Source organism: Pipistrellus kuhlii, unplaced genomic scaffold (genome assembly GCF_014108245.1).
Source record: "Pipistrellus kuhlii isolate mPipKuh1 unplaced genomic scaffold, mPipKuh1.p scaffold_m20_p_5, whole genome shotgun sequence".
Lineage (NCBI taxonomy): Eukaryota > Metazoa > Chordata > Mammalia > Chiroptera > Vespertilionidae > Pipistrellus > Pipistrellus kuhlii.
Window position 1 is genome coordinate 37,347,368 of NW_023425551.1, and position 16,510 is coordinate 37,363,877.

Consider the following 16,510-nt stretch of genomic DNA (forward strand, 5'->3'; position numbering starts at 1 on the left):
CCCAAAAAAAAACAACAACAACACCATACACACACACATATACACACACACACACACCATCTCCTTTTCTTCTCTCAGCTCCTATCTATCACTAGGATAGGACCTCTCAGAAGTGATACGCATTACTGTCTATTATAATTGCTCTTCTTGAGTCTTGATTAATTTTCTTTCCATGTCTGATTCTACTACCAAGTCAATGTTTTCATCTGTCTGTCTGTATTCTAAACTTATAAGAACCATAATTTGTCTTAAAAACTATCTAACATGCGGGGTCCCTTTGAGTAGAGTCTTTGATTCTCCTCATAAGCCAGTGGTCTAGACTGTTGTTAATCAAAGTGTAGTCTGATCTCACCTGGAAGCTTGTTAGAAATGCAGAATCTCAGAGCCCATCCCAGAAATATCGAGTCAGAATTTGCACCTTATAACGATCCCCAGTGGCTAACATGCACCGTAATGTTTGAGAAGTGCCCATCTAATTGTCCATTGTTTGAGCATCATAGCAGACCCCTAGTTGATACCTATGCTCTTTAGAGTTTGGGAAGCACTGATTTAGTTGTTTCTTGTTCTATTGTCATGACCAGGCTGCATAGTCACATGGTACAGGCATAGTATGTACCTGTATGATGAAATGTCTGAATCTATGTTTCTCAAAAGGTGACAGTATAACCAGTAGGCATTTGAGGCTTTATAGCCATTGGATTTTGCACAGTTCAGAATGTGTAAAGAAGGAATGGTGTAAAGAAAGAATACCATGGACAGCGCTCCAACACTACTGTAGTACTTGGTGCGAGAACTATCTTAGCTACAAAGGCTGTTGGAGGAGACACACAGGGTTTGAATGCTGGCTCTATCATTATGTAGCTCTGGGAAGCAAATTTGCTAATTTACCTTCTGAGCCTAAGTTTCCTCACTTGTAAAGTGGAGTTGACAATACTACTTATTTAATACAGATTGTTTTGAAAAGTTACTGAAGAAAAATCACTAGACAGGCCTTCCATTTTCTTGTCTGGTAACACCTCAATTAAAGTTAGGGAAACAAAGTCCTTGAAAAATAAAAAATAAAAAGATGCCTCTAGCTCTGAGCTAATGGTCCTGCACAGCTGCTCTACAGGAACCCAGGGGATTGGGCCTGGGATCTGACTCTACATGGGGTTCTAAGGAGCAATTCTTTGAAGAGTTGGACTCCTCAGATCCTCTGCTAACCCAGTTCTGTTGAGTTTCATCTGGCTATTAATTGCACCACTAGCACTGGCCTGCTGCTGAGTCCCCGCCGGAGCCACAGCCTGCCTTCTTTCTTGTAAGTACCACGCTAACCCGCTAACCGACTGTGCCACTGGAGCTCCTCTTCCTTCTTTCTGAGGCTGGATTGTACCTCTTTCTGGAGCAGCTGCTCCAATGCAGGGCTCAGTCTGATCTTTCGTAGAGTTGGCTAGACCTTGCATCACTACTTTGACTTCACAGTGGTAGCTGCTTTCTTTGTTCTCTAAATTTTGTCCTGACATTCTCATACCAAACTTTTGCCCAGACTCTTCTGCCTCCTTTCCCCTTTCTGCAAGCCCGAGTTCTAATAATCTTCTCTAATCTATGCCATGGATATGATATAAAAGCTAACTGTTAACCTGCATCGGATTGCTTAAGACTATAGTTTAGCTTCTCTTATGGGAGTTTATTTTTACCTACACTTGTATCTTACAGGCATTCACTTTTGGGTGTCTCTGAAAATGGAAACCATATTTGAACCAAAGACCAGGGACTGCTCAAAGACTATCTGATACTCCCAGGATGCAGCAGTGGGCCACGGCCTCTGCATCCAGTAGCTCTCTGGGATTAAAATATCAACCTTCCTCTGATAGGTTTCTACCTTGTTTCCTGGGCATAGGGTTTACCACTATGAATTCTCCCCTTTGCTTTCCATGTTGCTGATTCGCATATTGTCATGACCAGGCTGCACAGTCATGTGGTGTGGGCACAGCAATATCTGTCTGAGGAAATGTCTGAATCTATGTTTCTCAAAAGGTGACAGTATAACTGGGAGGCATTTGAGGCTTTGTAGCCATTGGATTTTGCACAGTTCAGAATGAGTAAAGAAGGAAAGGTGTCCAGAATGGAGTCTAGAGGCTCAAGGGGATTTATGCCCAATTCCCAGGACTGGACCTAGACACTCAGGCAAATGATTCGGTACCAAATAGCAAACTGATATCTATAGATATTGGCTCAGCATTTAACGAGAGCAAAGGCTGAGTGCTATGTGGGAGAAGAAGAAGCATGGAGAAACACTGGTGCCTGCGAGCTCTGTCCCCACTCAGCACAGAGCGCTTCTGCTCCCATCCCAAACTTGTCCACTCTGCCTCTGATGGACATGCCTCGCAGCCTCATTGGCAGGCTCTTGGGTCCCACTCCTTACCACCTGCCCACGGAAGGTTCGTTTCCAGCCATGTACTGCTCGTTCCCTAGAGATCATATATGCATACACAGTGTGTTAGGGACCCCCGTGTGCTGGCACTTGGGTACCGGACTGGCTAGCCCCTCCCTTTATCACGTTGGGGCTGGCAATAAGCCCACTCTTAACAGTATGAGCCCTCTCACTGCCCGTTTTAAGGGCTGGTGTGGTAGGGGATACACATTAGAAGGGAAAGGGACTCCCTTTACCACAATCTCCGCTCTCATGAGAAGCCTGGAGGCAATATCCCTCCTTTCTCCTTACTTGAGAGATAACCACTCCCTTCTGGGTTTTTCCAGTTCCTCTAAACAATTTTAAATGACCCATGCTCGTGCTAAAATTTGCGTGTATATCACAAACTTCCAGGAAACACGATTCTATCATTTGTACTTACACGCCTTAAAAAAAAAATGAAGTTCAAAGGAAAGAATTGAGCATACACGCAATTTGACAATTGTACCAAGGAAAGGAGAAAACACCCCACACCAGCAAGTTACCTGAAAATGATTTCCAAGAGAAAGGCTTAAACTGCGTCTCACAGAAGGAACATCTCTGGGGCACATTTTTCTAATTTGTGACACCAGACACCTTTCCAGGAGCACGCACGCGGACAAGACCTCAGTGTAACGCCACGAGAGGGTTTTTACAAACTGTGCAAGTGCACAGCGCCAGCACCATCTAACTCCCCGCCTCGCTCCGGGCTTTGGTGCCCGGCCCCGCGGGGTGGGGTGGAGGGTGGGGGCCGTTCCCGCTTCCGCGGCCCCAGGTGAGTCGGTGCGCTCCCGGCGCTCCGGCCCGTGGGAGGGGCTGGGCGGAGGCTGAGGCGCGGATGGAGGGGGACTGAGATCGGGCTCGGACTGCAGCTTCCTCCGGGCGGAGCCGCGTTTGCGGCCACCCCCGCAGCCCTGCCCGGGCGGAGCCTTCCCGGGGCCGTGGCGCGGGGCGCCGGGCGCGGAGCCGGTCCGGTGCGCCCCAGCCCTGCAGCTCGGGCCGGGGCGGAGGCCGCCGGGCCGCGGGGATGCGGGGCGGGGGCAGGGCGCGGGGTAGGTGACTGTATCCCGCCCGTTTCCCTGCCCCGGGGAGCAATGACATCACGCGGCCTTCTCCCGGCGCCGACACAAAGGGAGGCTCGGAGAGGCCGGCGCGGGGGAGCCCGGCGGCCGCCCTGGGCCTTGGGGTGCCGCCGATCGGGACCGCCTGGCGCGGCCGGAGCCCTCTCAACTCCTCCTCCTCCACCTCCTCCTCCTCTGCAGCCTCCGCCCGGGTCGCCGCCGCCCGCAGCCCGCCGCTGAGCCCGCCGGCCGCGCGGCCCTTCCCATGCGCCCGGGAGGGGCCCCGCCGCCCGCCGCGCAGCATGCACTGGGGGGTGGGCTTTGCCTCGCCCCGGCCGTGCGCGGTGGATCTGAGCTGGAACCAGAGCGTCTCCTTCTTCGGCTGGTGGGCCGGGTCCGAGGAGCCCTTCTCTTTTGATGGGGACATCGTCGCTTTCCCTTTGCAGGACTACGGTGGGATCATGGCGGGGCTGGGCTCCGACCCCTGGTGGAAGAAAACACTTTACTTGACCGGGGGCGCTTTGCTGGCCGCAGCTGCGTATGTGCTCCACGAACTGCTGGTCATTAGGTGAGCCGGAGAGAGGGCCCCCGCGGGGCGCAGAGGGGCCCCCGGCCTGGGCAGGGCTGGCGTGAGGGGGGACCTTCCGTCTGGCCGCTCAGATGCTCAGGTGACCATGGCCTGGAGGGGCAGTGCAGAGCTGATGGAATTGAACTGGTATTGGGAGGGGAAAAAACATCCGTCTCCCGATTTTCCGGTGCTTGAAAGCAAAGAGTCTTTGGCAAGATCCTAAGTGCAATGTTTTACAGCAACAGAATTAGGCCCTGTGGAAATACGAAGTTACACTTTTATGAAAGACCTTATTTATTTATAGATAATAATGCTGGAACATTAACCACTAATCTTATGTTTTACTTAGAGGTTAGTTTTCCATGCTACACTCCTCTACCCCCCACAACTTGAAGCCCCCCCCCCCCCCCCTTCCGCCCCAATGTTAACATCCCGAAAAGGCTGAAATTGCAAAGGGTCCGGAGACCTCTGGGCTCCTGTGAAGGCTGCAGGGCCAGGCCTAGTGCTGTGTAGTTTTGATGCAACCTTCACCTGGTTCTCTGCTAATCTGTTAGTTAAAGCGAAGCGCCGTCTTCGGGTGTACACGCTATTGTTGTGTGAGCCATAGGAGACGGAGGACTAGCACATGGGCGTGTTTGTCAAGAACAGGAGGGTCAGCCAGTGCCACAGACGGTTGCCCGGCTGCCTGCCGCAGAATGTGGACAGGATTCACTTGGAATGAGCAGAAAATGGAGGCCCTGCCGTTGTCACGTCCAGCCCCACACGAGATCTTTGAGTAGGATAACAACCACAGACTGCTGAGAGGGACGCTTGGGTAATTGCTACATTAATTTACCTTTAACATTTCTCTGTGCTGGACCCCATATCACCGGGAGATGACCAGAAGCAAGCAATGTTCAGTAGCTCAAAATCTCTCTCTCGGCCAGTATCTTTTAAACACTGAGAAATGTGCCCTCACTGCCTTTTTCCCGTGGGGGAGTCCTACACAGTAGGTTGTAAACAGAGACAGCGGCAGTGACCTTTCATAGGCCTGCAGGCATTCCAGGAGGACACTGACAGACCAGCTCAGGTACTGTGAATACTTCTAGTCTCCGAGAGGGTGGGAAATCATTTAGGTCTGGGGAAATGTATGTCCGTATTAGTTAGTCATGATGGAGAAGTTTTATTTCCATCTTGCACCTTAAATGCTCTCACTTAGCACAGTGTTTGAATCTAGTCTAGTTGAAATAATAATAATAAAAAAAAAAGTAAAGTGAAATGATCTCTCTAGGTTATTTTATGTGTTTTTTTTTTTTTGTGCTACTTTTAGAACTCTATTTCAAGCTGTATGAAAAACGGAAACATTTGTGCAGTAATTTAAATGGTGGCCCCATTGTTTCTCAATTATACTCCAGCCCTCTTTTCAGGACCCCACACCATGTGGTTTCTCACCAGTTGCCCACTTTGTGAAGGGAGTGAAGGCTCACTTCACAGGACGGAGTCTAACCTTCGCTTAAATGACCTTGCAGAAATAGCGGAGTGAGGAGCTCACACTGGGAGCAGGCCACACCCTAGTGGGTGTGGTCGCTGGACAAAAAAGAGGCCTCTGGACAGAAGTGTGTCCTTCCCCTACTTAGGAGACTGCCTGGATACTTTTTAGTTGAGGCGTGTTTAATCCTCGGTTGACTCACTTTTGTTTCTTGACAGGTACTTAAATTGAAATGGAAAATCCTGTTCTAATGCCAGGAATAAAACTGGCTGCCCATTTCTGAGTCCTCAGTAGGGGCTTTGCATAGCAGTGCTTTCCTTGTGTGATTAGATTTACTCCTCCTCACAACTAGCATTGGATGTTTGATCCCCATTGTATAGGTAACAAAATGGTGGCCCAGGATGGGTAAGCAGCTTGCCCAGGATCACACAATAAGAGTAGTAGGATCCAGATTCAAATCTGGGAATGTGTGTGGGTTGAACCTGATTTATTTATTTATTTTTTTATTTTTTTATTTATTTATTTATTTATTATTTTTTTTTACCATGGCCTCCTTAGAGAGTACCAATTGTGAAGTAGATTTTGATGGGGGAGAGGAAGAGAAATGTAGAGAATTGGGGCATAGCTCAGGGAAGACAGACCTGTGGAAGCACCTGAATTTTTGACAGCTTCTGGGGCATGGAGGGATAGTGGGGGAAAAACTGAGGTCTGGAACTGAGGTTCAGAGGTTACATGATAGAGACCTCTGCTTACAGGGAAATCGTTAGCTGTCTGTGTATTATAGGGAAAACATTAAACAATATGAAATATGCGAGTGGACAATATACCTTGAAATGGCTATACTGTCTGAGTTCACTGGCAATCATAGTCTTCACCACCTGCTTGGATTTGCTGCTGCATAGACTTAACCTTAATCTATGGCTGTGTCTCCAAAGTGGAAAGTTAAGTTGATGGGTGAGAATTATTTACAAAGTTTCATTAATGAGTATAACCCAAGTAGGTGTTTTGGATTTTTCCCCACTACAATATTTTTAAACAAATATAGTCCCAACCGTGTGCTTTTCTTTCTCTCAGTGGAGGTAGCCCAGCAGCCTTTTTTTTTTTTTAAATATATTTTATTGATTTTTTAGAGAGAGGAATAGAGAAAGTTAGAAACATCAGTGAGAGAGAAACATTGATCAACTGCCTCTTGCACACCTCCTACTGGGGATGTGCCCGCAATCAAGGCACATGCCCCTGACCGGAATTGAACCTGGGACCCTTCCGTCCACTGAGCCAAACCGGTTTCAGCCCAGCAGCTATCTTAAATTCAATGTGGCATTTGGAAATGTATTGTTTGTAAGTTGAGTGACTAAATAATGACTGTTATTGGTAGCTCATTTGCATGTAAGGCCCACTGTTCAGCCTGTTCTGGAAAACTTAGGCAATCAGCAGCCCATGGGTCATCTGATCTCCCTATGGAGCTCATCAGTCGTCCACAGAGGCATGCTCACTGTGGGAGTAGGGGCCAGTCTTGCTGCTGTACAAATTTTCTCTGATACAACCCTCGTCATAAGGGCACTTTATAAAATATAGCTTCTGGGAAACAGGCCACCTGCTTCTCTGATCCTGTTAGGGAGAGGTTCCTGATGTGTGGAGAGCAGGCTCTGGGGCCTGCTTGGGTTCAGATTTACTCTGCTTTCATCAGTCATGTGACCTTGGATTGGAGAGTGGGCTTCTTGGCTGCTGGGTTTTCTCATCTGTAAACAGAGATGATGATAGTAGCCTTCTCCTTAGAGCTGATGAAGTGAGTTAGCATCGTGTTTGACATATAGTTGAGCGGACAGTAAAAGTTGGACATTAGTCGTTATAGACTTTCATCAGAAAGTTAGGCTGGGTGGTCTGAGTTAAACTGGCTGTTTCATATTACTAAGTGAGGAATTGTTCATTTTGGTGTGGTTGAAGTGCTTAAGAGCTTGGGAACTGGATCTGTTAACAATTTGATCTCGAGTTGGTAGTCCTTTGGCATGTGATTAATCTCTCGGAGCTTCAGTTTTCCTGTCTACTATAAAATATAAATATTGTATAATAAACTAAATTTAAACTGTAGCAATATCCCCTCTGAAGTGTTATTGAAATCATGTGATATACATGTATACAAAGTCATTGGCATATATGCTTGTCACATAGTTAACTTCCATTCTTCGTATGACATGGCCCAAGTTAACCATTACAATTAGATTGTTCTGGCTAGTGGCTCAGGGGATTTTATATTTACCTCCTAACTTTTCAGTCCTTATATTTTTGCCCAGCTAATTTACATAAAAATAAATGATTTGAATTATTTGAGTGGGCAAAATCAGTTAGTTGTCAAATCTATAGTTTGCAGTTTCTAGAAATATAGTCTAAATGGCTCCTTAATTTTGATATCTGACCTCCCAAACGTTTCATCTAAATGAAAACCTTTGTTTCATAGCAAAAATTGCCAGGAAGCAGCAAACATTTTTATTCATTTGGCCAATGTTTTAAAAAGAAGCCATTCTTACCTCTCTAACTGGAATGGGCACTTCAGTGGTAAACTTCTCCAAAACAGTTGTGATATTGAGCGGAGATGCCGAAGTAGGTGACCATCTGTGTGATATGAAGAGCTTGTCCTTGCTTGCTCAGGTGGATAAATGTACTTGAGGGACCCAGCTAGGAATGAGGCGAGGGAACCAGAGCTCAGGGAAGGCCAAGGGGAAGAGTGGGAAGTGGTTAGGTAGAGTAAAAGTTGGAAATTGCAGAAGGTTCCTGTGGTGTATGAGGGAAACTGTGGAATGATGAGGTTTTGTAGTGTAAGGGGATAGGACCATATCTCTTTGAATAAGAGTAATGTCCATCCCTCCTACATATGCTTGATAGCTCACCAAATATTTATAGATATTAGCTTATTTAATTCTCAGGATAATCAATACAGAATAGGTACTCTCCTCACTATCTCTGTGAGAGAGGAGATGAGGCGAGGTCAGTAGGAAGCAGAACGTGGACTTGACCCCACGTGTCCAGACTTGGAATCCAGTATTTGTTTTACTTTATGGCGGCTATTGAAAAACTGTACCAGGGAAGTCATCCCCACCCAAAAAAGTAGCCAAAGAAAACATAGGTGATGTGTGGCTGAGACAGAAGGGGCAAAGGTAGGGGCACTGAGATACGTGCTGTGTGGTGAAAGTAGGGACGCTGGGAAGGTGGAGAGTACGAGAGAGCCCAGAAGCCAGTCCCTCTGCTCCGCAGGTGAAGGGCCAGGAGAAGGGCAGGTAGTTGGGAAGAGGGACCGGAGTGCTTGGTGTCTCAGATTCCCTGCAGACGTGGGTCAGGGCCGAGGAAATATGCTTGTTTATCCAGGGCCTTGCCAAAGAAGAGCCTCAAGAACACAGGCTCTGACTCCTGAGTCAGTCTATCGTCTGCCATAGTGATGTGGCTTTGGGCAAGTTCATCCTCTGTGCCTCAGTTTCCTCATCCATAACACATGGGTCACAAAAGCATCTACTTCATAGGGTTATTGTGAAGGTTAAAGGAGATGATGCCTGTGAAGCCCTCAGAACCATGCCTGGCACATAATAAGCCCAGAATATAACTTTAATCTATCCATCATGTCCCCTGGCAGGTAAAGATAGCCAGTAAGGGGGAAAAGGGGACCTGCCCCCGAAAGTTCTCTTCCTGTCAGTAAGCTACAGGGACCAGAAGGAGGTTGATATGTAGTTACTTTTCTGGGCCCTGGAGGTTGCAGTAAAATCGGAGCTTGTAAGGTTCTTCTGTGGTTCACCCAGCTTCCACTTGCTCCATGCCTCCGGGTGAGGGAAGCCCCAAGACAAACATCTGCTTGTTCTTGAGGAGCAACAGCCCAGCAGGGCGTCTCTGAGGAACGAAGAGAACTGAGTGTTTAACACGTGGATTGTTCTTTATTTCTGTTTTGGTTTTAACAGGAAACAGCAAGAGATTGACTCGAAAGACGCTATCATTTTGCATCAGTTTGCAAGACCTAACAATGGTGTCCCCAGTTTGTCTCCTTTCTGTTTGAAGATGGAAACTTACTTAAGGATGGCTGACTTACCCTATCAGGTACTTGTGTGCAAATACGTTTTAATCTCATAACAGCAAAATCTGTTAGATGCGGTCCCCAATCTCATGTGGTGGGAAAGGCTGGCACTCTTTGCTAGAGGGGGCAAGCATGAACTTTTGTAGGGGTCAGGGCCATGTTATATTTTTCCTGAATAGAGTATAATTTGGCTAATAGTTTGGGTAGGCTGTTAATACAGGTGGGTGTACCATTCATTGCCTGATGTGGTTTTAACCTTCAGGTTTCTATTTATTGACAGCATTACATTTTGTCTCATGAATTCTGGGGGCAGAGCACCCAGCAGGCACCCGGGAAATGAATTTCTTCACAGGTTCCATGTTTTGTTTGGGTGACTTTCAGGGAAACACTGCCTCATTTCAGTATTGGAGAGGGAACATAGGCTTGTGTTTAAGGGCATACTTTGTTCTCTGAGTAATGCTGGAGCTGTGTCTCACAGATTTGACAGGTTGTGTTTTCATTGTCATTCAATTCTGTGTATTTAAAAAAAAAAATTCCCTGATGTTTTTCCTTTTCACCTAAGGTCTAGCCAATTACAACTTTTTTAAGGTTTTGATTTTTTGTTGCTGTTTTTCAATTTTATGGTCAGAGCAGGTAGTTTTAGTGACATTACTGACCCTTTAGTCTAGTGTATGGCTACTTTAAAAAATATATATATTTTTATTGATTTCTGAAATGAAGAGATAGAGAGAGAGAGAAAGAGAGAGAGATAAACATCAGTGATGAGAGAGAATCATTGGCCAGCTGCCTCCTATGTGCCCCAGACAGGGGATTGAGCCCGAAACCAGGGCATGTGCCCAGACCTGGAATTGAATCGTGACCTCCTGGTTCATAGGTCCACCCTCAACCACTGAGCCACGTCAGTTGGGCTGTTAAGACTTATTTCTAACATCTTATTTAATACTTGTCTCCTTACTATTACTTCGTTTTTACTTTTTCTCATTTCCTGCTTTCAATTGGATAGTTAATTTTTTTCTTGTCACTTAAATTCTATTTTTGTTGCTATAGTGGTTGCTCTTAAGATCCTAATTTTATCTATTTATCCCTATTTATTTCTTAAATGTATCCCATTGTATGTGCCCTCTAGTGGTACAGGTGTGTTAGCATGTTCACATGAACCTTGGGTCTCTTCCTTCCCAGCCCTCATCCCATCTGTGTTGCTACTTGCAGAATTTTTGAAATATTATCTCTTTTGTTTGTTTGTTTGTTTTGGTCCTTACAGCAGGTCTTACTAAGTTATTTGACTAGCCTAATTTCCTATCTCTGATCCTACAGGATTTGTTTATCGTTTTAATGGAGTACTTCCTTGATGAGTATTTTCAGAGTGATCCTTTCAGTGGCAGTCTGTGGCTTTGCATGCTTGAGAGCTTCATTATGTCCCCGCATTGGATAATTCTGTGATCAAAGTTTTTTTTTCCTTCAGTGGTTTAAAAATTGTATTTTCCTTTTTATATAAAAATTTGACAATATAACTCAGTTGCCTTTTATTTTTTGCATCGGTTTGCTATTGGAAAATCTGATGTTAATCTGACTCTTTTTTTTCATTTTTTTTTTCCCCCCTCTGGAAACTTTTAGAGTATTTGTTTAATTTTGACATTCTTAAATTTCACTATAATGTGCCTTGGTGTGGGACTTTAGTATCTTGTTTGGTCCTTTACAAATATTTAATTTGAAGTATTAAATCTTTTTAATTCTGGGGAATTACTAGTTTTCTAGTATTTCTTTTCTTTTTTATTTTTTTTCCCTTTCTCCTTTTCTGTTCATGTTTTCTGAATACTAAAGGCTCCGCTTTTATTTTCTGCATCTCAGAATGTATCCCTTCATTCTCTTCTGCTTCCTTCTGGGATAATTCCTCTCTGGGCTCCCATTGCTCTATTCTCTCCATGAATCGATTGTGCTATTCCTCTCATCTATTGTGTTCAACTTTTACATTTTTTCTTCTTACTAGTTCCCCTTGGTTTGTATTATTAATCTCTTTCATTATCTCTTAGAGGACATTTATTATGCTAATTAAAAATGTTTGGTCTGTCCCAATAAGTCTGCCTCACCTTGTAGATACCAAGTCTGCTGCCCTTCTCGCACCTTGGTTGTACTCCTCTGGTGCCTAGTTATTTTGGTTTGAGATCTCCTTTCACTGGAGATGTCGGCTTCCTTGCCTGGGAATTTATACTGAGCAAGGGCTAAAGCTCAGGCTGCAGGCTGTGCACCTTGGAGGGGGTTGAAGAAAGGGAAGGAGGTGAGCCCCAGGCATTCTCCAGACCAGTGTGCTCCCTCTGGTTTGCTGCCACTCCTCCACATGGCTCCCACAGGTCAGGATTCACCTTTAAGCTCTTACTAGGTAGCCGCATTGAGAGGAGGTGGTGTCCTTGGCTGGAAACAGACCGGCAGGGAGGTTGGAGAGAGAGCTCACCCAGCCAAGCTGTTGGCTGCCTCCTGACTCCCCATGGTCTGTGCTTTCTGAGCCAGTTTCTCTACGGAGGAGGGGATGGGGACCCTTCTCAGCTGCACCGGGATGAGATGGAGTGTCATGCTCTCAGCTTGGTAGTGCTGTTTTGGAGGTTCCCTGGGAATATGGCGGAGTGGCACCGAATCTGGACTCTGGGGGATCTGGGAAAGTGTGGGGTCTTTATGACTGGGGGCAGAAAGCAAGGGTGAGTCTGGAGACAGAGGGAGGGAGAAAAGTACTCAGAACTTTCTAAGCCAGCGATGGAGGAGAAAATAGCCATAGAAACAGACCAGGCTTGGATTCTCTAAATGCAGCAGATCAGGTTTGAAGATCGCTGTTCAGCGTGGTGTTGGCAGTTGGCACTAAAGATGTGTGTCACCGAGGGGTGCTGATTGGAGGAGAACGCTATCCTGCAGCTGCCTGTCTCCGCTCCATCATCACTCTAGACAAGCTCCCCCCTTAAGCCATGGCAGTGAGGGTCAGAGCCTGAATCTTGTGCTCTAAGTTTCTGGCTGCTTCCAAGATCATGTGTACCTCCACCCCAGGAAGTGATCCTGCTGTTGGCAGCCACTGCTTGGCTGGCTGCCCTTTCTTTCCTGCCTCTGCCCCATCTTTACCAGCAGCCTATGTGCCTGCCTACCTTGGTTTGTTTTTTGGAGCCGCTGAGTTTCAGTTCATATGATATAATGGAATCAGCAGGACACATGCCTCACTGTGAAGCCTGGAGCTCTTACCGAGGCCTTTGAGAAGGGCCACACTTACTCACTTCCAAAATTATTGTTCCTTGTTCAGTATAGACACATGTTTTAAAAGGAATGATATAGTATGAGTGTTTTTTCTTCTGTGAGGTCTCTCTGGGAAATAAATGGAGGGGTGTTCAGCCTGGGGCAGAGATCTGGGTGGAAGGAAAGTGGTTCTGTGGGTTAGAAGAGGGTGTGCCTGCCCAAGTGCCTCGAGGCCCAAGGGCCCTCAGCAAGGGTTTGTGATGATGTGGTGCCTGGAAAGTGATGGTGGGAGGTGCCCATGTCTCAGAGGATCAGCAGAGAGGTTCGTCCTATTCCCAGGGGGCTCCACCCTCGGCCCCTTCTTTGCCCTATGCCTTTTTGAAATGTATAAGGATACCATGTTCCTAAGAGCATGGCTTTATATTTGAAACGTTTCTATTTTTTAACCTAAGTGAGACTGGAATAAATATTTGATGACCATCAGTAGGCACTCACAAAGCTTTTTTTTTTTTTTTTTTTTTTTTTTTTTAAACTTGATGTGTTGGTCATAGTTATTATCTTTTTAAAATCAAGATATAAATATCAATAGGTCATTTTAAAAAAAGTGTTCATTTTGCAATAATTAAAGATTCATGGGAAGCTGCAAAACATGTATAGGGAGATCCCACAGATATGGGTAATAAAAGAAAGAAAACAGCTTTTGTATTTTTTCTGATTACATGTATTTGACATAGGACAGTCATAAGGATTTCAAACAGCACAAAAAACTATAAGTGGAAAAGGAAAATCTGCCATCCTACTAGCTAGAGGTTGCTGTCACTGATATTTTGGACCATCCTTCCATTCATTTCTCTAGACATACATGAAAACACTTACATCATTTGACATAGCTGATTGTATATGAAGCATGTATTTCACACAGTAATTCTTTTTAAAAGAAATAATGACTTCTTTGGAACTCACTTCTCTGGCTCTCAGTTTTAACTTTTGATGTTCTGTTTATTTGCTGCTCTTGCCTTTTTTTCTATCTATCTATCTATCTATCTATCTATCTATCTATCTATCGATTATCTATCTATCTATCTATCTATCATCTATCTATCTATCTATTTTAACTTTTTGAAATTGCAATTATTGGGGTGGCATCCCAATCTTTAAATTTTTTTTCTAAGCTACAGACAAATTAAAAGAGTAACACCCATATGCCCTTCATCTGGATTCACCAGTTGGTGACTTTTTTGCTTTATTTCTCTTTATACATACCTTATGGATAATCTTTTTTTCTTTTTAATTTGTCTGTATTTGCCAGTCTTTTAAAACAGAACGAGACTTACACACTACATTTCTAACTTGCTCTGAGTTACTTTCAAACGGCTTTACAACGTCCCTATAATTGTATTGCTTAGCATGGCCTATACTTTTGCCATGCTAAACAATACTTTTCTTTGGAGACAAACCCTGTGGATAGTTACTCTCACCAAGTTGGTCAGCTTAGCACACTGATTTCTAGAGACTGTGCATGCAGTTGGTAACTACAGGGGATGTTATGCTTAAAAAGTAGATCCGAGGGAATGAAAGTTGTTTTAAGCATCTATCTCAGAACACTTTAGCAATAAAAGATTTGGTCCACTTAGTAATCCACTTGAGAGATAAACACTTTAGACCAGCGGTCGCCAACCAGTGGTCCGAGCACCAATGGTGGTCCGTGAGGTCCGAAAGGTTGGCAACTGCTACTTTAGACCACAAAGCTAACAAACATTAGCCTACACATATCTTATAACAAACATAACCCCATTCTGTTAAAGCATACCTCTATGGACAATTTTTTTAATGCAACATTTAAGAATAGGCAGCAGAAATCAAAACGCCTAATCCCTCACTATTTCAGTGTGTACATCCAAAAAATGAGGATATTATGCTATAAAACTATAATATTACATTTTTGTATAATATATAATATAATAATAGCTGCATGGATTTTTTTCAGTGAGTTATAACCCACAAAAGTTGCTCAAGTTACTTCAAGTTTAGTTGATGGAAGACCTTTCAAGATAGTTGCAAAGCTTCAGGGAATATAATAGAATAGAGGCCCAGTGCATGAAATTTGTGCACAGGTAGGATCCCTATCAGCTGCTGGCTGCTGGCCAGGGCCTCCCTTCATTCCATGCCACCCCCTGCTGGTCAGCACACATCATAGCAATTGATCCAACTTCTGGTTCATAGAACTCCCAAGGGGACACTTTGCATATTAGGCTTTAAAATATATAGATGTATAAGTACCGCGTGCTAACCGATTGCAAATTTAGCTGAAAATTTGGGGCATCATGACTGTGTAGCAAATCAGAATGCCAAAACTTGGGGATTTCTTTTAAGGTTTCAGATTCTCCATCACAGAATGGTAATGGTGATGTTAGTCCTTATGATGAAGGCACTTTGTCAGACACTTAATGTGCATTTGGTTCTAGCAACTGTTATAATATTTTCCTTATTTTTTAGAGGAGGAAATTGAGGCCCATGGAGGATTAGGGAGACTTAGTGAGGTCCAAGGTCACACATTGATGATGGAGCCTATAGCTTTCACTGCAGTGTGAATGTAGATATATTAACCGCACCAGGGACAGACTTACAGGGGAAACATCAGCTTGAGAAAAATATAGAGGGTTTACCTCTTCAACTTCCCAAAATTGCTTTCAGAAACTATCCTCAGTGGGTCAATCAGACTCCAATTGCTTAAGTAAGATTAGGCTAGGTGTTCTTTAACATATTTAAGGAAATTAAGGAAATTATTTTAAAAGTAATATAATCATATTTAGAAATTTGAAGTACATGGAAAAGACCCTGAATCTATCCATAGTCTTGCACATCTATCCACAGCAGTGCCTGGCGAAGGAGTGGGGGCAGGGAGGACTTGCCAGGCTGTGAACCTTGGCATAGTCAGTATCCTCCAGAGGAGGTTTTGTTTTCCTAGTTGCCCAAAAGCAATATGGCTATCAACAGTCCCATTACCTCCCCTTTTCTAGGCTGGGCCCAGAATGAAGTTCTTTAGAATAAGCAATGGATAAAGTATTAATACCAAAAGGCAGAGACCAGTTAGTTTCCAATACGTTCCATTAAAGCTAGCAGGAAGCACCATTAGCTAGCACCTGCTCTGGTTTTTAGCCTTCCAAAAAGGTGACATTTCCTCAGAGGTCTGAGAAGCCTGTGACCCTCAAACGTAGTCCAAACCCAGTCCTTATGGACACAAATGGACAGCTGCCTTTGAGGATCATGATTTCTAGCCATAACCCTGTTATCTCACTGGAGGCCAAGTAAATGGTCATACATACCACATTCAACATACAAGCATCATTCTTAGACACGGAGAGACTTGACTTAAACATCTTGTAACATTCTATATTTTTTATCCCTTGTGGTGAGATGTGCTGTTTGGTTTTTGGGAAAGGCACACACAAATCTTGGTACGATTCAGGTAAGAACAATTAGAGCAATAATCATCTTCGTTAATTCCAATAACTTCTCACACACAAAAAAACCCCTCAAATGGTAATTTTTTTTTTTCTTGGAAAATTTTGTTTCTAGTCTGAGATTTGGCCGGGGTCTCCTAGAAGGAGGCCCTCACAGAGTTTGCTATCATCAAGTACCTGTACAAGGAAGGATCTTCCTGTGTGAGGCTTGATGGGTGTGGTGACAGAGTTTTAACTCTGTTTCTCTAGGAGGT

The 16,510-nt window shown here is 44.5% G+C and overlaps 1 protein-coding gene across 3 annotated transcripts in view; it reads left to right on the plus strand.

The window, feature by feature from the left end:
* The first annotated feature begins 3,187 nt into the window (after nucleotides 1–3,187).
* Nucleotides 3,188–16,510, plus strand: part of FAXC (failed axon connections homolog, metaxin like GST domain containing) — a 49,374-nt gene continuing 36,051 nt past the window's right edge. Inside the window, exons 1-3 of one of the 3 annotated variants that reach the window (XM_045572929.1) lie at nucleotides 3,188–3,206; nucleotides 3,939–4,060; nucleotides 9,470–9,605. In XM_045572929.1, the coding sequence (XP_045428885.1) occupies nucleotides 3,954–4,060; nucleotides 9,470–9,605 (243 nt within the window). In that variant the 5' untranslated portion in view covers nucleotides 3,188–3,206; nucleotides 3,939–3,953. Of the gene's footprint in view, nucleotides 3,207–3,287; nucleotides 4,061–9,469; nucleotides 9,606–16,510 lie in introns of those variants that run through there. The other 2 variants (XM_045572927.1, XM_036414957.2) reach the window with 2 other exon arrangements.